General features: G+C 34.9%; 1 protein-coding gene across 3 annotated transcripts in view; it reads right to left on the bottom strand.

Moving 5' to 3' along the window:
• Positions 1–25229, bottom strand: part of ATG5 (autophagy related 5) — a 128187-nt gene that overhangs the window by 30213 nt on the left and 72745 nt on the right. For 2 of the 3 annotated variants that reach the window (XM_019442994.2, XM_019442996.2), the window contains one exon: positions 23358–23452. In XM_019442994.2, the coding sequence (XP_019298539.1) occupies positions 23358–23452 (95 nt within the window). The remainder of the gene's footprint in view (positions 1–23357; positions 23453–25229) is intronic. The other variant, XM_053904612.1, reaches the window with a different exon arrangement.

Below are 25229 nucleotides of genomic sequence, written 5' to 3'. Positions count from 1 at the left end.
CTCTGGGCCGGGAGCTAGTGAAGCTCTACAAAGACCCTCAGCCCTGTGAGCATGGTCTGTGGGTTTACAGTGACTGCTAAATAAAGTGGATAATGTAGGAATGTGGGTAATGTTAGGTTTCTGACACAATTTAAAAAATTCATCTCACTGAAGTATCATCAAAAGTAGATTTCGTAGGGGTGCCTGGCTGGCTTAGTCTGTAAAGCATGTGACTCCTGATGGGGGGGGGGGGGGAGGGGGCTGTGAGTTTGAGCTCCATGCTGGTTTTCTGTAAAAAAAAAAAAAAGAGGGGCGCCTGGGTGGCTCAGTCGCTTAAGCGTCTGACTTCAGCTCAGGTCATGATCTCGCGGTCTGTGAGTTTGAGCCCCGCGTCAGGCTCTGTGCTGATAGCTCAGAGCCTGCAGTCTACTTCAGATTCTGTGTCTCCCTCTCTCTCTGATCCTCCCCCGTTCATGCTCTGTCTCTCCTGTCTCAAAAATAAATAAACGTTAAAAAAAATTAAAAAAAAAAAAGAAAGAAAAAGCAGATTCCATAATTCTGGTGATTTTTCTTTTTGGAAGCAGCAAATGAAAACAAGTGACAAATATTTCACTGATCTCACTGCTGAAGTAATCTGGTGATTAAGAAATTTAAAAAACCCACCACTTGAGTACTCTGAAGAATAAATGAAAAAAAAAAAAAGGCAATGTAGTAAAACTATAAAACTCGTAGAAGAAAACACAGGAGGAAATCTTTATGGCCTTGAATTAGGTAATGGCTTCTCAGATGTACAACCCGATAGCACAAACAACCAAAGAAAAAATAAGCTGGACTTCATCAAAATTCAAAACCGCTGTACTTCAAAGATACCATCAAGAAAATGAAAAGAAAACCCACAGTGCGGTAGAAAATATTTGCAAATCATGTATCTGATAAAGGATTCATAACCAGAATATATAAAGGAACTCTTATAATCAACAACAAAAAGACAACCAAATTTAAAAATGAGCAAAGAAATTGAAGATGTTTCTCCTAAAATGCTATACACATGGCCACTAAGCACATGAAAAGATGTTTAACATCATTAGTAATTACGGAAGTGTGAATCAAAACCAAAAATATATACCCCCTTTATACCCATTAAGGCAGCTATAATTAAAATGTTAGAAAATAACAAATATTGGCAAGGATGTGGCCAAATGGGAACCGTCAAACGTTGCTGATGAGAATGTAAAATGGTACAGATGCGTTGGAAAGCAGTCCAGCAGTTCCTCAAAAGATTAAACACAGAATTACCACATAACCCAGCAATTCTATTCCTAAGCATCTACCCAAGAAAAATGAAAATATATGTCCACGCTAAAATTTGTATGTTAATGTGCATAGCAGCAGTTATTCATAATAGCTAAAAGGTAGAAACAATCAATGTCCATCAATTGGTGAATAAACAAAATATAGTATTTCCATGGAATGGAACATTAGTTGGCCATAAACAAATGAACTGAAGTATTCTACAACACTGATGAAACATGGAAACATAATGCAAGTAAAAGAAGCCTGACACAAAAAGCCATGTTATAAGATTCTATTCTGAAAATGTTCAGAACAGACAGAAAGTAGATTAGTGGTTACCATGGGCTGGAGAAAAGGGAAAATGAGGAGTGATGCTTTTTGGAGTGAAAATGATCTGGAATTATATAGAAGTGACAGTTGCACCAACTCTCTGAATAGTCTAAAAATATTTTTTTTTATTTTTTAGAATATTCTAATAAAAATTTTTAAAATTTTTTAACTTTTTAAATTTATTTTTGAGAGACAGAGAAACAGAGCATGAGCAGGGGAGGGGCAGAGAGAGAGGGAGACACAGAATCTGAAGCAGGCTCCAGGCTCTGAGCTGTCAGCACAGAGCCCGATGTGGGGCTTGAACTCATGAACCTGAGATCATGACTTGAGCTGAAGTTGGATGCTTAACCGACTGAGCCACCCAGGCACTCTCAAAAGGATTTTTTATACTAACAGCCATTCAATTTCTGTTGATGGCCATTAGAAGAACAAAGTTACATAAACTATAAAGATCTTTGTACCAGCAAACTTGGATGACCCAATAGATACTGCCATTTTTATTTAAAAAAAAAATTTTTTTTAACGTTTATTTATTTTTGAGACAGAGAGAGACAGAGCATGAACAGGGGAGGGGCAAAGAGAGAGGGAGACACAGAATCCAAAGTAGGCTCCAGGCTCTGAGCTGTCAGCACAGAGCCTGATGCAGGGCTCGAACCCACAAATGTGAGAGCATGACCTGAGCTGAAATTGACTCAACCAACTGAGCCACCCAGACACCCCTAAACTTTTTTTAAAGGAGGTCAAAAGCCCCCAAAGAGTAAGTATTAGATTCCTGCTCTAATTAAAAAAAAAAAAAAAAAATCACTGGGGCTCCTGGGTGGCTCAGTCAGTTAAGCATCCAACTCTTGATTTTGGCTTAGGTCATGATCTCACAGGTTCGTGGGTTCAAGTACCACACTGGGCTCCGCACTGTTAGGATTCTCTCTCTCCCTCTCTCTCTCTCTCTGCCCCTCCCCTGCTCATTCTCCACAACCCCCCTCAATAAATAAACTTTAAAAAATTACAGGTTTTTCTTTAGAAAGTTGTATAGCATAATGGCAATTTTAAAGCTGTCTGTAGAAAATTCAATAACTTTACCTTAAATGTTCACCAAAACTCATTTCAAATTCATGCTCTGATACTTAAAGCCAAACGGTTCTGAAATTTAAAAATGCTGTTAAAAGGGGTAGGCTTACTAAAATAGACAAAGAATTTAATAATAAGGGGTTATATAAAATAGAAGTTGTCACCAAATACAGTGTCTAGATCATAAAAAATGTCATTATTGATAAGCGGCTACCGAGACTGTGGACTCATTATGTCTACCGTTTCTGAGCTTTCTCACAAACCTCTCTACCAGTCAGGGTAGCAAAGGAGCTGCTCACCTTCCTACTCCCTTACTAGCTTGGAACCTCTGGTTCCCACCCACATTACTGTCACCTGACTGGGGAGGAGGGACTCCGTAGCAAGGAGGGATTCTTCCTGTTGCAGATTCTTGGCTTTGAATCCAGAATGGTAAAGGAACACCACCATAAACACAAGTTAGGGTCTAGAGTACTGGTGTCTTAGTTCAGTCTCATGATTTACACGGCCTTTCCTAAGAATTTTATTATTTATAATACAAGCCCCTATCTTCCCAAAAATATGAAATTTGGGGAATACAATACCTGAATAGAGAATGGTCTATAGAATCCAAAGAAGGCTGTATGTATCCCAACAGTATTTTATTTCAAGCTAGCAATAATCCAATACCACCAATTCAGCAAGTCAAATTACAGGGGTTTTTTTCCACAATGGAAGTTTTAAAACAGAATAAACATTTTGTTATTGAGTACACTGAAATGGTGATTTTTAAATAGGGGACTAAGAGGATCATATACATCAAAGATTAATTCCTGCATAATTCAGGTGAGTTTATCTAACTGAGAAATGGAGGTAAGGAGAGGCAAGAAGCAGTCAGCTTCAAAGAATTCACTAGCAAAAGCATCAGGATGCACTGTGGCTAACAGCAACAATCACTGTACTTACTCTGAAGCCCTCTTAGGAACCAGGCCTTAAAAAATGATAAACTTGGTTGGCCTCATGAATAGGTATCAGCCAAACTACAAAATGAGTCAGAGTGTGGATCCCAACTTAAAATACAGTGCTTAATTTAAGTAATATTTTTACTCTTCCAAAAGCAGCATCATTGGTCCCCAGAATTAATTCTAATTAAAGGAAACCTTCCTTATTGCACAGTATAGGATTTCAATAATATTTAATGTGGGCATTGTTAAAATACTCCAAAATAATAAAACTATTCACTTATGTATAATACGGCTTAAGAAGTCACAGAAGTCTAAATTTATTTAAATTTTATAATGATAACGTGTTAGGGGGAAAGGCAAATTTGTTAGTTCTACTTCATTAAGGATTCCTCAAGCAACGTAAAAACCAAGTTCAAGTTACACTTTGATGTGAATATCCTTTTGAAAGCTACTCTACCCTGTTTTATATGAAGCATCTGTAGCTAAAATGAACACCTAGTGAAGAGTATGGATGCTGCATTACATAAGCAGACGTCAGAAATGTCCCAAGCTGATTCTAAGTTGCTTTAAACATGTATACAGAGTCAGAAATTAGCTATGGCTTACTTCTAAGAAGTAACAGATAATTACCCTCATCATGATGAAAAGGATTTTCAATGTAAGCTAATAGAGGTATTTTTCCTATAGCAAAGCTCTGCTTTTAAAAATAAACTTCAAAACTTTAATTAAAATAGGAAATGCTTTACTACATAGTAAAAACACTTCTCAGTTTAGTGAGGCAGAGAAAGGAAGGACTCTGAAAGGAGGAAAAGTAAGGACAGGACATAGAGATGAAGTAAAAGAAAAAGGAGGAAAAGAAAAGAGACAGGAAGAGTGAAAGGACAGAAAGACCTATATATGTTATGTTATGTTATATTATATTATATTAATTATATTATATTATATTATATTATATTATATTATATTATATTATATTATATGAAATATATTATTTCTCACTTGAAACTAGCAGGAGAAATTCTTTCCTTTTATATACATGAAATAACTCATGTTCCTCTTACCTATGCTTTGAAAAATCTAGACAAATAAAATGTTAAGAATCTTACTACACTGGATTGCTGAGTCCAGTTTTGAAAGCATGCTATTTCTTAAAATACATTAATTGTCTACAGTGCAAATGTAATTTCCATTTACAACGATGTTTTAAAGACAAGTTTAATATGGTGTAAAACATGGTTAAATTAAACTCATTAGTAAGTAACACACATCAGTTTGACTCTTCAACGTTTTATTCATATTAACTTAGCCACGTATCTCATACACAAATCACTCATTAGTGAATTCAATAATCAAGTGAAATCCTCAGAGTACTAATTCATTATCATTTCACAGCTAGTACAATTTTTATAAATTTACATTAGGTATAAAATTGTGTCACAATGTATGTATGTGGACAGATGACTTTAAATGAAAAGATCACATCCAAGGTACATCTATGGTCTATTCAAATACGGTTTCCAAATGTACCCCAATTCTGTTGAACTCATGATCAGATACATTGTTCCACTGATAGAGACCCCCGCCTCCCACCTACCCGTCTCAAGCAATACACAAACAGTGGCACATTGAACCAGCATTGACTTCCCTTTAAATTTTTAGCCTTTTTAGAAGCAGACTTTTGAATGATACATCCTGTTTAAGACAAGATATATTGTGTAAAATGCTCTTAAAGCATCAAATTGAGATAATACATACAACTGAATGTTTACACTAGATCATATTTCTTAACTGAGAATTAACATTCTAATTCATCACAATGAATTCTGTTAAAGGAGTAACTTGCCTAAAGATCTGAGGAGTTTCAAATACGTATACATCAATATCTCTATCTATCTAATCATATACACATCAGTATATCTACACAGGTTTTTCTAAATTTATATTATCTCCCTAGAACTTATTACTATAAACAATCTGCATGGATTACAAAGACTATATAATCTCCCACAAAGCCTTGAAAATTAAAAACAAAAATAAGTATGACCCAACAACTAAGATATACACCTCATTAGACTATGATACAAGGAAATGAAATGTCAAACAAAATTTGCCAGGCCCAGGGCAGACAAAAAGAACAGGATATTAGTCTTGCACTTTTTCCCCCTGGTTTTTTCTTCTAGTATTCCTAAATAATCATCCTATTTGTTACCTACTTGAAATTATTAGTCGTTATTTTAAAAGTATGAGTAAACCAAAAGCAACTATCATATTTACCCAAAAGAAGGAACCACTACTAAGAATCAAAGCCTAGTAATTCTGTTCTTAACAGACAGGTGTTGTGTGTTCTGGCATGTTATATGAAAATCATTTATGAGAAGAACAGAAAAAAAAAAATCAGAAGGTATTTTTCACTATTGGAATAGATACATGATTAAGCAAATTTTCTTACACTGTGAAATTATCAACAGATTAAATGGCCACCATACAGGGCATCATTTCTGGATGTTGGCACTCTCTGAGATGGAAAGAAAAGGGACAGAATGAAAAATGTGGTAGTCACACAAAGAAACTAATTTGGGTCTCAGAGATCTTTTCAAATAATAGGTTAAAGGAACATTATTCGGGACTAAGCTTAGGCTTGCAACTGCCAACACTCTTAGGCCAGCAGTAAACTGGGGAAAGATGGGAAGACAAGTGAGTCCCTAAAGCAGCAGGAAGACTCTGGCTGACCATCATAAAGTATAGGTTGTTTCTGGTATCTATTACCAGGATTGACAATTCCTTCAAGAAACTCAAACATTAACTATCATCTGAGGTGCCTTAATAAATGCATACTAATAATCAAGGAGTAAAGCTGACATAAAAATATTTTCTTAAAAGAGTTATATACAAAGACCATATTTTATGATATAAACACTACTGAACTTAGGTATGAAACAGCTCTATTTTCATCTTAGCCAATAGTTATAACTTTTTAAGCCATCTCACATTTAACCTAAGCTTTTGCCAAATTTCAAACTCACCACACAAACTTATTTTTACTGTATCTATTCACATTCTCAAAGAGGTATTAAAGAGAGATGAAATGATCAAAAGCAGAGAATGGGTTATATACCAATTAGATGATAATAAGGTTAATTTTTACATATGTTAGAATATTACAATAAAAACACTATGTATCTTATGACAATCAAGAATTTCTTTGTGGAGGAAGCTAAAAAATCATTTTTGGGGAAATAATTAAGACCACCTTACACAATCCATTTCTCTTTTAAAATGAGGTATTGAATACGTTGGCTTTTAAAATTATCCCATACTACTCATGCTTAAGCATGGGGAGTGAAGTTCATTCTATTCCTAAATTTGAGAGTGCAGGTTTTAATGTAATCACTAAAAATTGCCTAATTGATAATTAGAAAAAGAACATTCTATAAATAAAAGAGAAAGAAGACCATACAATTTTAGCTGTTTCAATCTCTTCACACTAAAGGATGTCATGTTTTTACTTTCTGTCCATGCATTTTCTCTAGTAGAAGAAAAAAAGGACTGTAGGCAGGAAACAACCAAAAGGGTGGGGTAATAAGAAGCCTGATATGTGTAAAAACTGGAAAACAGTCTCAAATGGAAAGTTACACTAGAACAGAGTAAGGAAATAAAAGAAATAAACTTAACATATATCAAAAGGAACAGTGATTAAAGGTACAGGCTCTGGAGCCGGGCTACCAGCTCTTCCATTCACTAAGGTGACTGACGTTAGGCAAGTTTCAATGATCCATCTTTATCTCAGTTACCTCATCTACACAACGAGGACAGTGCATATATCCTAGAGGACTGTAGAGAGAATTAAGTAAATTTAAAAATGTAAAATATTTAAAATAGTATCTGGTATACAGTACTTAATAAATGTCAGCTATTAATTGTTATATTGTCTACAGTTTAATTACCAGCAGTATTTTTAATCTTGAAAATATTAAATGAAACAATGACCTAGCTTAGTGCAACAAAATAATATTGAGAAAATGTTGACTTTAATTTAATTATTAATTTAAAAATAACTTTAGGAGTTTGGGATAACAACAACTTCGCATATTTTAGTTTCTCTATGAAAAAATAAGACATATTTGCCATCAGATTATCTGTTAGAAATTAATAAAGCAAAATTTTAAAAAACTCTAATAAATATCATTTGCTCTCTCATCCAATGCTTTAAAAATAAAACAGCAAATCACCTGCATCAGTTACTATTCCTATAAATGACAATTGTTTTAAAATACACCTACCACATAAGCTTATAATTTATAGTTGCTTTCATTTTTCAAAAATCCACAGATGAAGCAATTTAAGTCTAAAACGATCTCAGAGTAGTAGCTAGCTGATTTAGCAAAGGCAATCAAAACTTGCTGTGTTGGGATGCCCCCTACAGGCCTCAATTCATCAATTTCTTTTAAAAGGTGTGTAAGTAAAGAATATCATCTGAGTTTTAACATTAAGAATATTAATACCAGGGGCGCCTGGGTGGCTCAGTCGGTTAAGTGTCGTTGGGGCTCAGGTAGTGATCTCGTGGTTCGTGGGTTCGAGCCCCATGTTGGGCTCTGTGCTGACAGCTCAGAGCCTGGATCCTGTTTCAGATTCTGTGTGTGTGTGTGTGTGTGTGTGTGTGTGTCTCTTTCTTTCCCCAACCCCCCCAATAAACAAACATAAAAGAAAGAATATTAATACTAACCAAAGTATTATGTCCTCATTCATTCATTCTAGCAGGAAATAGTCTCTGAGAAACATCTATAAAGATACGGTGAAAAACCAAACAATTCCTTGTCCTTCAAGAATTCGTAGGTTACTGCTTGCAGTTAAACTACACAGACTTCAACAGAACCACAGTGAAATACTACAAAATGGCTTAAGAAGTATCTATGCTAGGGGCGCCTGGGTGGCTCAGTTGGTTAAGCATCCGACTTCGGCTCAGGTCATGATTCGCGGTTTGTGACTTCGAGCCCCGCGTCGGGCGCTGTGCTAACAGTTCAGAGTCTGGAATGTGCTTCGAATTCTGTGTGTCCTCCTCTCTCTGCCCCTCCCATGCTCATGCTCTGTCCCTGTCTCTCAATAATAAATAAACGTTAAAAAAATTAAAAAAAAAAAAAGAAGTATCTATGCTATATCACAATGCTGTGTATAGAAAAAGAACTAGGTTGGAAATCAAATACTCAAGTTCTACTCCTGTCTCTGCCATCAAATATCCAGTTGAACTTTGGGGAAGAGTTTTGTGCAAGTTGTTTCTAAAATTAGAGGTTTTAATTAAGGCTCCCTTCAGCTCTAATATTCTATAATTGTATCTGTCATAATAAGAGGTAGAAGGAAAACATTTTTAGAAGGAAATGTTTTAAAATAAAACTCAGAGAAAGAAGAAATAATTTTTATATGGTACGAAGGGTTGAAGCCTATATGGAGAAATAAAGAAAGATTTCTTGGGGGAGATGACATTTGAATTGAGTTTAGAAGCATTCTGGGAGTAAGGGCTATTCCCAGGACAAGTGAACAGTGTAAGAAAATAAAACATCAAGCATGTTTTGAGGAACATGTGATACTATTTGATTAGAGTCTAGCTGTGTTTTACGAAAATCAAAGTAACACGAACTAGAAGTTAGTGAAAATGGTCAGAAGGGGATAAACGCAAATGCTTCTAGTACATTACAATGTACAGTTCTAAGAAATGGATCAAAAGTGATTCCAAGGTATTGGTCTAGGAACTTGAATGAAAGTGGTAAAGAAATAGGGAACTGAAACAAAAAAAGAGGGTATATGAGTGTTTGGTAGTGATGAGAAATAGATTTTGGGAGCCAGATAAAGCCTCACAGAGAAGACTATGCTAAGACCAGAAATACATTAATAAATGGAATGAGCTATTTGTCCAATATGTCCTACCAATCATAAAAATAAGAGAACATAGGAGGCATAGCAAACCATCACTGTTGCTGATAAAATAACTCAGAACAGAACTAATGACCTATATCAATAACATCTACTACTAATAACAGCAAATAATCTGTAAATTATTTATTATGTATCAAGCACAATACTGTATTTAAAATATTACATTTAATATTCACATCGGCTTATAAGAGATTATTATCCTTATTTTACAGATGATAAAATTGAGGTCCAGAGATGTGAGATGAATGCCCCAAATCACACACACATACAAACTTAGTAAAGTTGCCTAAATGAAAACTTTTCCATCTTAACCACTTGCTATATCAATGAATGCTACAGATTTGATTCTTTCAAATTTTTCAAAGTTATGTATCAGAGAACTATGTGGGAAAAACTTTCCAAAAAAATCAAGAATGTACAACTTTACAAAAAGTAATCTTCCATAATAATTTACAGCAATATTCATGCTCTCAAACCATATACTGGGTTAAAATCTTTGTATTTAGAGGGGCACCTGGGTGGCTCAGTCAGTTAGGCATCCGACTTCGGCTCAGGTCATGATCTCACGGTCTGTGAGTTCGAGCCCCGCGTCAGGCTCTGTGCTGACAGCTCAGAACCTGGAGCCTGTTTCAGATTCTGTGTCTCCCTCTCTCTCTGACCCTCCCCCATTCATGCTGTCTCTCCCTGTCTCAAAAATAAACAAACATTAAAAAATTAAAAAAAAAAATCTTTGTATTTAGAAATAATTACAAAGAACAGATCTCCTTAAAAAAAAAAACAAAAAACAAAAAAAACAAAAAAAAAACACCTCAGAAAACTCTTCAGCCTTTTCTTTCTCCAAATTTCTACAAAATCCACCTATCTAAATTTGAAGGTTAAGAATCATTATGAAATGGTGATGTCCTCAATGGTGGAATAAGAATTTCAAATACTGTTTTCTCCATAAAAGTAATAAGAACACTGGCAAAATCTGTAAAAAAAAAAAATCTATAGAACAGATCTATAACAAATAAGAGAAGGAATTAGTAATTTTAAAATATGCCCACAAAGAACACCCAGGACCATATGGCTTCACAGGAGAATTTCACCAATTATTTAAAGATTTAACACCAATCCTTCATTTTTGTCATTTCTATTTTGACACTGTATTGGGAATTCTAGCCAGGGAAATTAGGCAAGAAAAATAAATAAAAGCATTCAAATAGGAAAGGAAGAAGTAAAACTATCTTTTTTTTGTAGTGACATGATTTTCTATGAAGAAAATTCTAAGGAACCAGAAAAAAACTAATACAGGTAATAAACAAGTTCAATGAGGCTGCAGAAAATAAAGTCAATAAACAAAAATCAATATTCTTTATATATATTAACAATGAATAATCTAAAAATGATAAAAACAACTGAATCAAAAAAATACACAGGAATAAACAAATTGAACAAAAGAAGTAGGAGACTTGTATACCGTCAACTACAAACCTTGTTGAGACAAGCTGAAGACCTAAATAAACGGAAGGAGATCCTGTGTTTAAGGACTGAAAGACTTAAGATTGTTTGTTAAGATAGCAATACTACACAATTTGATCTACATATCCAATACAATTCCTATCAAAATCCTAGATGCCTTTTTTTTTGCAGAAAATGATGAGCTGATCCTAGAATACATATGGAAATGTAAAAGATCCAGTATAGCCAAAATAATCTTGAAAAAATGAACAAAGATAGAGGACTCCTATTTCTCAATTTCAAAACTTACTACAAAACTACAGAGTTCAAGACAGTGTGGTAGTGGTAGAGGTTGGACATATAACCAGGGCAACAGAACAGAATCTAGATATAAAAACCATACATTTGTGGACAATTCATTTCCAACAAGAGTGCCAAGACAATCCAGTGAGAGGAAGATAATTCTTTTCAACAAATCACACTGAAGACCTGGAACATCCACGTACAAAAGAATGCAGGTAAGCCTCCCACCCTGTACTACGCACCCAAATTAATTCAAAATGTATCAAAGACCTAGCTGAAGGAACCAAAACTGTAACAGTTTAGAAGAAAACAGAGAAAGAAATCTTCATCACCCTATATTTAGGCAATGGTTTCTTAGATACGACAACATAAAAGCATAAGTAACCAAAGAAAAAATGAACTGGACTTCATCAAAACGAAAACTTTCTGTGTTTCAGGGATACTGCCAAGAAAGTAAAAAGACATCCACAGAATAAAAGAAAAAATCTATAAAGCATGCATCTAGTTAAGGTCTAGTATCGAGAATATAAAAAGGACTCTTATAAATCAACAATGAAAAGACAATCTAATTTAAAAATGAGGCAAGGATTTAAAGAAACATTTCTCTGAAGAAGATATACAAACGGCCAGTAAGCACAAGAAAAGATGCTCAATAAGACACTACTCGTTAGGGAAACGCAAATAAAAATCGTAAGGAAATAGCCCTTCATATCTACTTGGGATGACTGTGATCAAAGAGATGAACAATAACAAGAGGTGCAGTGACATGAAGAAGTTGAAAACCTCACACAATGTTGACAGAAATGTAAAATGGTACAGCCAATTTGGAAAACAGTTTGGCAATCCTTAAAGGGTTAAACAGAGTTACCACTTATTCCTCTCCTAAGTATATACTCAGGAACTAACTGCAAATATGTCCACCCAAAAACCTATGCACAAATGTTCATGGGAACATTATTCATAATAGTCCAAAAGTAGGAACTACCCAAATGTTCATCACCTGATTGAATGGATAAACAAAATATGGTATACCACTACAGTGAAATGTTATTCAGTCATAAAAAAGAATAAGGTACATACTATAAGATGGTTGGACCCTGAAAGTATTAAGCCTGTGAAAAAAGAACACATTAAGTGATTCTACTTATATGTCCATAATAGCATTGCTAATGGGTATAGGGTTTCTTTTTGAGGTGATGAAAATATTCTGAAAACAGACAGTGGTGATGGTTGTGAAAATGAATGATAGGTCTTCAACTTCCAAGTTATTTATTATTTTATAACTGTTATCTTCACTTGGATCAGAAGTTATTTTAATGTTTATTTTGAGAGTGAGGGAGTGATCACAAGCAGGGGAGGGGCAAGAGAGAGAGGGGAAGACACACACACACACAGAGAGAGAGAGAGAGAGAGAGAGAGAGAGAGAGAGAGAGAGAGAAGAGAATACCATGTAGGCCCCATGCTGTGAGCATGGAACCCAATGCTGGGCTTGATCTCATAACCCTGGGAGATCATGACCTGAGCCAAAATCAAGAGTCAACAGACTGAGCCACTCAGGTGCTCCCAAAAGTTACTTTTAAGAACTGAGCATCCATTCTGTACTTTGTCTTTCTTTACCTACAACATACAGATCCTATTTTTTAAGCACAGATATTTCAACATATATCTTAGCATGCTACTGCCACAGCTAGGATATGAATTAAGTATTAGACACTTTCCCCAAGGAATACTGTTATATAATTCTTTATATGAAAAATAACATATTAGCAACTATACATGAAGGGTATTCTGGGAGTGAGGAAGCTTAGTGTACTTCCCCTTTTCGCCTCTACTCCCAGCTCTGACTCCCACCCAATACCACAGCTCTCCTGGGCTAAAGCAGCTACTGGGGTGAGTAGCCAGGCAGGGACTACATGGAGGGAACTATAAACCTCTGCAGTGTTCTCTCTGGGTGGACAAGAGACTATGGAGCAGTAAGCATAAAGACTCCAAAAGCTAAGGAAAAGCTGATTAAAAGGTTGGATCCTTTTTACTCTTGAGGCAGGGAAAGAAAGAGATGACCAGGCAGAGATTTCTACCAAAAGCTCTATCAGAAACTGATACCTTGAATATTGACAGAATATCTGGGATATGAAATATAAATGTTAAACAGTATCCTTGAAAAGGCAGGCAGAACCTGCAATGGAAAATCTAGTAACAGCCTAAAAGTGAAGATACTAAACTCTTCTGGCAAAAGCCAGGCATTAAGAAACCCAGAAGTTAAAGTGGTATAAAGGTCTCTGTATAGTAGAAGACTGGAGGAATACAGGGAAGAGAAATTCTAAAGGTTTCATCTTATGGAAAGGAAAAGCAGTGAGAGTGTCACAGTGAGGAAAATGGGTAGGATCTTATAATAATATGATTATGATCTTCAGGAAAGAGAAGGTCAACATTAACAGAAGTACCAAATTAAAAAGGACAAAAAGGGAAAAAAGCAGTAACTTAATTAGTCAATAATTTAGCATCCATTTCTAATTTTAAAATCCAGCAGGAAATTAGTTTAATTTGATAAAGGCTATGTATCATTCTAAATGATGAAATATTAAAACCATACCAATGAATACCAGAAACCAAACAGAAATGTCTGCTAGGATCATTACTGTTCAATAGTATCTTGGCAATGTAATAATAGCAATGCAATAAAGCAAGAAAAAGAAATGGTCAATAAAAAAATTGGTGGGAAGGTGTTTTTGTTTTTTTTTAGCCAGTGTAAAAAATATGTAGAAATGGAAATGAAATAAAGAAAAACAATACCTACAAAACACCTGTAAAAATATGTAGAAATGGAAATGGAATAAAAATAACACCTATAAAACACCTAAAATAAAAGAAGAAGAAAGGTACAGGGAGGGCTTATTTGAAGAAAATTTTAAAATCTACAGAGAACATAAAATCTGAATAATAAGAGAGATGTATTATGTTCCTATCTGGGAAGACCTAATAACATGAAGAGGTGAATCCTACCAAAATTAAAAATACAAATTTAATGTATTTCCACTTTCAACCATACAAGATGCTATGGGAAGTTGATAAAATTATTATAAAAGGCATGTAAACAACTTAATGACAGGGCGCCTAAGTGGCTCAGTGGGTTAAGCATCCGACTCTTGGTTTCAGCTCAGGTCATGATCTCATGGCTTTGTGGGTGGATCTCACGGCTTTAATGGATGCAGGCTGGCAGCACAGGGCCTGCTTGGGATTCTTTTTCTCTCCCTCTCTCTCTGCCCCTCCCCGACTTGTGCTATCTCTGTCTCAAATAAATAAATAAACTTAAAAAAAAAAAAAAAAGAGGTAATGACAGAGAATAAACATGGAAAGTATTTAAAAAAAAAAAAAAAAGGTAAGGGATGAATTTCCCCAGTAGGTATCAGAAAACTAAATAAAATCAAATAAAAATAATACCAGCTTAAGAATAGACAAATATACCAATGGAACAAAACAGGGAACCCAAAAATAGATCCCAGTAGTCAAAATACTTTAATATAAAGCAGAGGTGGCATTTTTATCCAGTAGAAAAGGATAGTTTATATCACTATTGCCTGTAAGTCAAATTGTGCCCTTCACCTGTTTCTGTAAATAAAGTTTTACTGGAACACAGTCATGTCCATCATCTGTAAATTGTGGCTACTTTCTAGCTACAGAGTTATACAGGTGCAACAGAGACCATCTGGCCTGCAAAGCCAAAAATATTTACTATCTGGCTTCAAGAAAGAAGTTTACCAAACATTATTTAATAAATGATCTTATCAATAAGTCAGCAGCTAGAAGTAGGGTGGTGGGAAAGCTGTACTTCTCTAAATCTATCTTATAAGAAAAGCTAGGTCAGAAAACAATGTATAACCTGCAGGTGTATACATACATACATATATATGTACACACATACACACATATATGTGTGTACATATATGTATACATACATATATGTATGTATATGTGTGTATATATGTATACATACGTGTGTGTGTGTGTGTGTATACACACACACACACATATTCTGGCTATATTTCATCTAAACATAATATCAAACACAAACAAAAACCAAAAAACAAAGTAGTAAGTGCTGGTGAAGATGTAGAGAAATTGGAACCTTTGTGCACTACTGGTAGGAATGTAAAATGGTGCAGCTACTACGGAAAACAGTATGGCAGCTCCTTAAAAATTTAAAAATAGAATTAACAATATGATTCAGCAATTCTACTTCTGGGTATATACCCAAAAGAAAAGAAAGTAGAGTCTCAAAAAGATATCCGTACACCTACTGTGATGGTAAATTTTCTGTGTCAACTTGGTTGGGCTGTGATGCCCAGATATTTGGTCAAATATTATTCTGGATATTTCTGTGGAGGTGTTTTTTAGAGGAGATTAACATTTAAATTGGTGGACTCTGAGTAAAACAGAGTATCCCCCAAAATGTGGGTCAGTGTCACCCAATCAGTTGAAGGCCTTAATAAAACAAAGACTGACCTCCTTTGAGCAAGAAGGAATTCTGCCAGAAGATTGCCACTGGACTCAAACTGTACTTTTCCCTAAGTCTCGAGCTTGCCTTGCCACCCTATTCCATCAAATTTTGGGTTCACCAACCTCGCCAGTCATGTGAAGCAATTCTTTAAAATAAATTTCTTTCTCTCTCCCCCCATCCAGTTGGTTCTGTTTCTCTGGGAAACCCTAACATACCCGTATTCATAGCAGTATTATTCACAACAGCCAAAAGGTGGAGGCAACTCTAGTGTCCATGAATGGATACATAAAACATGGTGTATACATGCAGGCTACAGCATGAACGAACATTGAGGACAATATGCTAAGTAATATAAGCAAGTCACACACACACAAAATACTTTATGACTTCACTTATATGAGGTACCTAGAGTAATCAAATTCATAGTTGGTGTTTAATGGGTATGGAGTTTCAGTTTTGCAACATGAAAGTGTTTTAGAGACCATATTTAACACTACTGAAGTATATACTTAAAAATAGTTAAGACAGTAAATTTTGCATGTATTTTGCTACAATCAAAAGGTTTGTTTGTTTGTTTGTTTTTAATTTTAAGGAAAGGTACTGAAAATAACTCTCAAAAAAAAACTAAGTAACATATGTTCAACTGCAGAACAGAGAATACATTCTATCCTGTTAAAGATATTAAATATCTTTACACAGTTCAAAATGTATTACAAATTACTCAGTGTTTCTTTTTGAAATGAAAAACAAAATTACTATTCACTTTACCACATAGCAAGTCCCTGTTCTTTTTCTCTGGCCTTTTCTGCTGCATGTTATTGCAAGGTATCAACTAAAATGGGAAACAACAAAAGAACAGAATTGCAATTTCTCACTCAAACTGCCATAACCCCAGAGAAGGAATCTTAATAAACACCACCATAATTTGCCACACATTTCTGCTGTTCTGACTTTTCAAAATTCATAAATCAGCATTTCCGAAAGCAAATAGAATGTAAAATTTTGACTCCTTCTTCAGTCCAGGAATTGCCAAGTTAAACTCTGACATCATTTAACTGATGAACAACTGCCAAAAAACAACTAAGAATCATTAATTAACCTCATTAGAAAATAAGCATCGTTTATCAGCTTCATGTTTTTGTTTAAAACTAAAAATAACAGTTATGTTGCTCCTAAGAGGATTCTCTGAATTTATTTATAACTTCTATAAATAAGTTTATTTATAACTTCTATAAAGAACAAAGTAGGTGATTAGGTAAGCTTTATTGAATAAATTTGGATATTCAGATAATATGGATATTACTAAAATTCTTCAGAAAATAAAAAGAAAATTCCATAATATAGTCTAACCCTTAAATTTGCAGCCTTATTTTCCAACTCTGTGTTCAACACCTAAAAGGTCCTCTCTGCCTACAAAGCTCTTATCATCACTCTTTGCCTTCCTTAATTCCACCCACCTGTTGATTCTCCAAGAGCTACAACACTGCATCAACAAAGCCTTCTCTGCCCTCCCAAACTAGATCAAACTCTCCATAGAGGATTGAGGCTTTTGCTGTATACCTACCTCTGCTTCCCAGCACCAATGATAGTGGTGATTTTACATTTGTTTGTATACTTACCTGATTACCTTCCACCTTTAAACTACAAGCTCTGTGAAGGGTGATGCAGGATATTAACCAACATTTGTATCCCCCATGAGTAGCACAGGGCATGACATGCAAATATCTGTGAGTCCATGAACTTGAATGAATGAACGAATAACTGAATAAAATAAACTTTTCTTATGCAAAGTATTTTGGCAGGATAACATTTATGAATCCATTGCTTCTTGAAAAACACAACAAAACATGTCTAATTTCACTCTACAACCTAAATACCAACGCCTAAGGACTTCACCGTCACTTTACAAGTCTTTTTAACAGATATCCCCATTAATCACCATCTGTTTACGTGTGCTATTCTAAATGACATTTAGGTTACATTTCTGAAACACTTTCTGCCTTCAACCTCATCTCTAGAATACCAGCTAATACAAAGCACCTGGATTTCAGGAACACAGACCTGAAACTCACACACCAAACTAAACTGTTATGTAAATGACAGAAATGACACATGTTGGTCTATAATGGCTCTCTAGACTACTTTTGTACCTATTTTACTTGTACCGCTAAAAGTCTGTCGCTAGATTGTAGTCATTTTGAGCCCATGACAATCAAACTACAGATGAAAAACAACGGAGTTTTCCTAACAGTCTGGACAAAAGCCAGCCTTTACAGAGTATCACCAGTTAGAAGACTTCTAGGTTTCTATCAATTTATTTAGTTGAGGTGGACTTTATGTGATAATTCTATCCTGAAAATTCTGTAAACCTCATTTTATACGTAAAATTATACTTTTTAAGTCTCACCTAGGTCTGATTTTGGCTCTTCCGTGTTTCATTTGTGTACCCCTGAGCAAGCGACTGAAAACCCCTGGGCTTCAGCTTCCTCATGTAAAATCAGATGATGATACCTACATCATATGGTGGTTCTGAGGCTTCAAAAGATGAAGTGAGTATGATTTAAGCATGCTCAGTGCCCCTTCCTTTTCACACCCCTTGCTACAGAGGAATTTTATTATTTTCTGCAAAGGAAAATATTTTAGTAAAAATGATGTCTTTCATTTATCTTAATAAACCTAGAGTTTCAGATACTGCTTAAACTTATTACTAATTTAAGTTCTCAGTACAGAGATTTATATCTACTATGAAAGAAATGAAAAACTCAGACTAATCAAAACACTGCATAAGTAAAAGCTACACTTAATGGAATATCCTACCCATATGAACTAATATCAGCTGTAAAGGAGTCCGCAACAGATACCTGTATTCCCCTTGAGACTGTTCAATTAGGAAAACAGGAAGCAGAACCCATCTTCCTTTGGTCAAGGCATGAATGAGGATTCAAACATATAAAGAAATGGGAAAAGTGAGGAATTGCAAAACTAAGAATGGGCAAAAACTAAGACTCTTAAATTTTTATATTCACTTACATACCTTACTCCTAAAATTTTACTCAAATTCAAATAAGAACCCAGCTGGAAAGGGGTAAGACCAACAGGAAAGTCAGCTCCTCCTATCTGAGGAGAAACTGCCAACTTGTTGGCACAGGAAAGATCAGGCAGCAAGCTCTTTCCTAACAAAGTCCCCACCTGGCAACCACGTTTCGTCAAGCAAATTTCAAGAATTCTCGAGCTTCCCACTTTCAATCTAATTATAGAACTTTATAAAACCATTTTCTCTTTCACACACACATTCTCTCTTTCTCTTCCCTCCTCCTCGCATTCTCTCTAAATCCTTCTCTAAATCCTTCTGTGTTGTGACACCACAACAAAAGGTATGAATACATCTGACAATTTTTCCCAGAACATAACATACACACAGAAAGGCACACCTCCCGCTCTGTACATCTGCACCATTATTCTAACAGTAATAACCCCACAATAAATGATTATATAACATACTTTCCCTATCAGAGCGTCAACTACTCACAGCATAGAAACTACAGTAAAGTATACAAGCCAGAACCTACCTATCCAAGTAACTGCTAAAAGGTATAAATCTCAAAATAGTTTTGAAACTCCTCTTTTGAGAATGCCTTTAGAGTTTGTGGTATATTTTATTTAACTAAATGCCACAAGTAAGATAATTTGCTAGGGTCTGGGAATGCATTATGGTACGTTACTATGGAGCTCGTGGTACAACAGAATAGCCCGAAATCAACTACTAACGACAGATGGAATGATTTAATGAATGAACAAATATTCACAAATGCCTACTACATGCCAGGCACTTTTCTAAGACCCTGGGCACACAGCATGAACAAAACAACTGCCCTGCCTTCATGAAAAAGATAAACCACTTAGAGAGTATAAATTTCATTTTTAGAAGTGATTAAAAGTCATACAGTACCATAAAGGACTTCAGTCAAAGCAATCCCATAAAGGAAAGGACTATGTTTGCTGTAAAAATGATAAATTTGCTCTGAAGTGAGGAGTTTAAAATGTTTTAAAAAATAAGAGTGTCACTGACAGAATTATATAAACCTGTAATATGGCTTCTTTGGAGAAAAACTTTAACCAGATATATAAATGCATTCAGTCATGCCCCTTTCATTTTATGGATGAGGAAACAAAGGCCCACCAAGGTCAGTGTCAGACCTCCCAGAATCCTGGAGGCCCTGCCTTCTAGTTCAGTGCTCTTTCTGGAAACACAACTTTATTTTTTAAAGAAAAGTACTTAGTTTAGCCTTTATGTCTCAAATCTTTTCGAACCTTCTGAGCTCAGTGAGGTTTACATGTAAGTCAAATTGTCAGACTATGAAACCGAAGCAGAAAGAGGCCAAAATAATTCTCTACTAAGTGAATAAAGCAAAACTGTGATCTTGATCTATCGTACACAGCTGTTTTAACCCTTCCAAAGCTTCTAGCTCTTTTCCACTGTTATACATTTAAATCCAAAGAAAACAGCTAGCTATTTCAGTTTGGGATTATTTAACTTTTTAAAAAGTCTATTTTTCAGCTTTAAAATTCTATGATCTTTGGTGCTTTTTAACACCCTATTAATTTAACACCTTAAATTAAGCAATTATGAAGCACTCACAGTATCTGAGAGACTGTGCTAAATCCTACTACACAGATTTTTTTTATCCAATCTTGCCTTCAAAGATAACACTAACATTTTGAGGGTAGTAGTGTATCCAGAATGCTAGCTAGATCAAGAACTATCTAACTTGGGCAAAGCACCTGAATCTGTCTTGGCATAGATAGAAAGGCAAGTTTCAGACTGTCAAGTCCCAGGAGGAAAGGAGTCAAGCCACCTCACCCAGTCCCATTTGTCCCCTCCCAAGCTTGGCCCTAACGTGGGCTGCTGCTTAAAAACCACTTTTGAGGGGGGCCTGGCTGTCTCAGTCAGCAGAGCATATGACTCCTGATCTCAAGGTCGTGAGTTCAAACTCCACATTGGGTGTAGGGCTTACTTAAACTTTTTTTTTTAAGTTTTGAAATCCACTCAGAAAACTTAAGGATTACTCTGTTACTGTTTTTAAAATGTACTTTAACCACCAATATCCATGAAGAAGTAAAGCAGACTCCCTCTATGAGATTATGGACTACATGAATCCTACTCACTAAAAGTATTATACTTAGAGTCCATAAAATCTGGCTCCATTTTGGCTTTTCTCTATGGAAGAGCTAAAGCATATCACTCCTAAATCTAGCTCTGCAGAAGTTTCTCTTATAGAATGCCTAGGTGGTCAGTACAGAGTCATCTAACGTGAGACATTTCTTCTCTCAACATAGCTAGGCTTCCTGCCATCTTTCTTTCTCACATCATTTTATGCAACTATAGGACCTCTTCTACTTGCCCACTGTCAAACAGAACAGTGTCCAAAACTGCTACCAGCCCTCTTTTCAGCAGGCTTTATTTGCAAGGCTTTATTCCTTGCAACACAGAAAAGACTGAGGCTTTCCCATGTGAGCAGCAATAATTTTTCTCGTTCTTTTCCTTTGCAGTTCTCTGTAAACCTCTCCTCTGCCAGGTTAACCTTTACTGTGAATACCAATCCCCAAATGCTTTGTTCCACACTTACTTTCCTTCTTATTTGATAAAAACATTCTTCAGCCTAAAGACCTAAAAATCTTTTCAGTCCTAGCCTTCCCATTACTTTATCCAAGTCTTTATTATACTGTGGATGATCTGTGACTTATAATTCATTGTCTTTAGCTACTGCTGAATAACACTTTAGGAAGCAGCTTTATGAAAACTACTATATTTTTACTGTGGGGAAGTTATAAAAAAAACATTGCCCTACTCCTTATAAATGAAGCCACATGAGAAATTTTTCCTATATAATGCCCAAGAAAGTTTAGCTTTCCCTAATGACCTAGTAAGTTTTCATTTTATGTATGATGGGGGAAAAAATGTTATCACATTTCTTTCCCCTTGTTTTGGATACAAGGACACTCAGAGTCAAATCTGCAGGTCAATTTTAATAAACTTGAGTATCTCACTCAGTCAAAGCTTATATAATCTCACACTGAGTTTCTATTTTTTATTTTCAGTGATTTTGATTTTAAATTCTTTTCTATTTTGTGATTATAAATTCTTGTACATTCCCTCAGATTTTTTTTTTTATGATGCATGGCTCTGACTTCAAATTCTTTTTTGTTTTGATTATATATTTGTATAAATTGCTTCAGATTCTTCACAATTCTGGATTATGCATAAATAAATAAACTATGGTATTTCCAAACCCACTGTATAATATCTGTGCTTGACAAAGACTTGTGGAATTTAAAAAAAGAAAGCAGAGATGTGTGGCTAACTAGATCATCTGGTCTTATTCCAACAGGAATTTTTCCCATTTTATTTCTATTGTACATATTACGAATCCATGATCTAAAAATAGCCTATCTGCCATTATGTTAATGAAATCAATGAAAAGAAACCTTATTTAAATTATTTCATTCTTTGAGTGTAGTGGGCTTTTACTTGCTTTCAATTAGATAATTTGTTTTCCTCTTTAATACGGTTATGTGATTGATGGCTCTTTAAATATTTAAAAAATACTACAGAAGTAACTACGAGTAAAGACTGTGGGATACTGAAAATGGCTACCAAGGGGAAGTTATGACATAATCTCTCTGAGTTTGAATGGAAATCTTGCTAGATTAGAGTCCATGTCTATGATATTATGTTCCAATTCCTATCCCCAACGACTTCTTTGTGATAGTAGGTAACTCACTTTCTGGAATACCATTCACTCAACAAATATTCACAAAGTATTTGCTATATGTAAAGCACTTACAAGTTTTAAAGTACTCTACAGAAAAAGAGTTTCTTTACCTAAGAAATTGTGCTACAAGGAAAGCCTACTATCTATTTTGTTGTACAACACTAAAGCCTCACTGTTAAAACAAATAGGTCGATTCTCTTTATTTGTGGTAGCTACATTTTATAAAAATCACTGCAAACGCTAAATCAGCAAATATTTGAACCACTGTCCCTGGGGGAAATACAGGGTTGGGATACTGTGAGCCTCTGGTCACAACACGTTCTTCAACTGATCAACACATAACCTTGTTTTATGTGTGTTTCTGTTTAAAGATGACACTTTAGCACTGCTCTTGGGAGCAATTTTAAACAAATCACCAAAAAAAGCACAAAAGTATGAAAAACATAAACTGGGAAAAGAACAGAAATAAGAAGGTATGGCATTGCTGAAAATGTGCATGCTGGGCAAACCAAATTTTTTGAAGTTCCACACATGTCTATGAGCGCACTGCTGAGTACTGACTCTGGTCACAGATAAATTTTAGAAAGCAAGCAAATATTGCAAATAATGAGGATCAACTGTATATGAACCAAATATCAGCGTGGTTTCTGCTGTGATTGTCACCAAAAGATAAAGATCTGGGAAGATCGACTAATCAATACTCTTCAGTTACTATGCCAATTTAAAGAGTTTTGGATTACACCACTTCAAGAAGTAAGATGTCTGAGGCATTCACAAGCTGGTATCATTAAAAACACTACTTCCTACCTGATATATTCTAAAAGGGATATAACGAAATCCATTTTCTTCTGCAGGATATTCCATGAGTTTCCGGTTGATGGCCCAAAATTGATCAAATCTGTCTGTAATGATAAATTATTTATTATTAAAAATGAACATTATAACTTTAAAGCCTCACATAAAGAAATGAGTTATTAAAAATCCTTAGACGTTTCTGAAAAAGTTTCATTTACATATTATTTCTTAAACTTATCTTTCCATAACTAAACATAAGGCAAAATATAAAATTAATTTTGTCTACATTATTGCTTCCTCCTCCTAGATTTTTGCATAGACATTTTATCTCATAAAAGAAACCCTGAACAGGTTATGACTACTTGTGTTATCAAGGCAAAATAACATCACATAGGGATGAATGTCTAGATTCCCTTGGTCCTATTCCTACTGTCTAAACTGTTAAAGGACAACTTCAAGTGATCTAAATTTTAACCAGAACTTATTTAAAGAAACAAAGCCAAAACACCAAACACAATAAACATTAAACAGCAAAAAGACAAAAATACAGGAAAGGGTTTGAAAGAAATGTGGAACCGGTAGTTAAGAAATAACTGTCAACTGTAGCTTAATCTCAGAGTGATTAAATAATTCCTTTTTAAAATTTTCAGGCTCAATTAAAAAAAAAACCACTTTACTGAGATATAATTCACATACCATAAAATTCACCATTTTAAAGTGTACAACTCAGTGGCTTTTAGTATATTCAGAGTTGAACAACCACTGTCAGTATCTAATTTCAGAACATTTTCATCCTACCAAAAAAAAACCCATACCCATTAATAGTTACCCCCTTTCCCTCTCTTCCTATCGCCTAGATATCATTAATCTTTATTCCAGACATTTCATATAAATGGAATCATCCAATATGTTGACTTTTGTATCTGTTTTTTTTTTCTTAGCTTGTTTCCGAGGTTCAGTTATGCTATAGCATAAATGAAATTTCATTCATTTTTATGGCCAAATAGTACTTCATTGTATGGAGATCTATTTTTTGTTTTGTTTTGTTTACCCATTCATCAGTTCATGGACATTTGAGTTGTTTCCCTTTTTTTGGTTACTATGAATAATGCTACTATGCTATGAACATTCACATACAAGCTTTTGTGTTGGATGCGGATCTTCAATTTGCTTGGAAAACTGAGTTCTATGACATGCTGAGTTCTATGATAAGTGTTTAACTGCTGTATGATAACAATATTTTCAGAAACTGCCAAACTGTTTTCCAAAGACGATGCATTTTACATTCTCACCAGCAATATATGAGGGTTCCAATTTGTCCATATCCATGTCTACACCTGTTATTGCCTGGCTTTTTTATTAGAGTCACACTGGTGGGTCTGAAGTGGTATCCCCGTATAGTTTTGACTTGTATTCTCTAATGACTATGTTGAGCATCTTTTGTTTACTGGCCATTTACATATTTATTGTGGAGAAATGTCTATCAAATCCTTTGTCCCCTAAGTGGGTTGTCTTTTTATTGTTGAGTTGTAATTTTTTTTTTTTTAATGTGTTCTGGATACAAGTCCCTTGCTGATAAATCTACACAAATATTTTTTCCCCATTCTATGTGTTGTTTTTTAAGTAACTCCTATTGACTTACCCAGAATCCTACCTTAAAATTATTTTTTATACTCAGAAATTTATCTCAGAATCAGATCTCTGTAAAGCACATGAACAGTACAAGAATTTGGGATCAGCTTGGTATTAAAGCACATTCTCTACTACTAGACTCATCTCAATCCAATTTACTGCCAATCTGTCAATACTGTTTAGGCCATCAGACTTCCGTAAGAGAATAAAGCTTAGATGCTTCTCGTATCCCTGTCCTAGAGGACTGTGACA

This window comes from Panthera pardus, unplaced genomic scaffold (genome assembly GCF_024362965.1).
Source record: "Panthera pardus isolate Hobbes unplaced genomic scaffold, ASM2436296v1 HiC_scaffold_17, whole genome shotgun sequence".
Classification (NCBI taxonomy): domain Eukaryota; kingdom Metazoa; phylum Chordata; class Mammalia; order Carnivora; family Felidae; genus Panthera; species Panthera pardus.
This window is presented reverse-complemented; position numbering and strand designations above follow the sequence as displayed.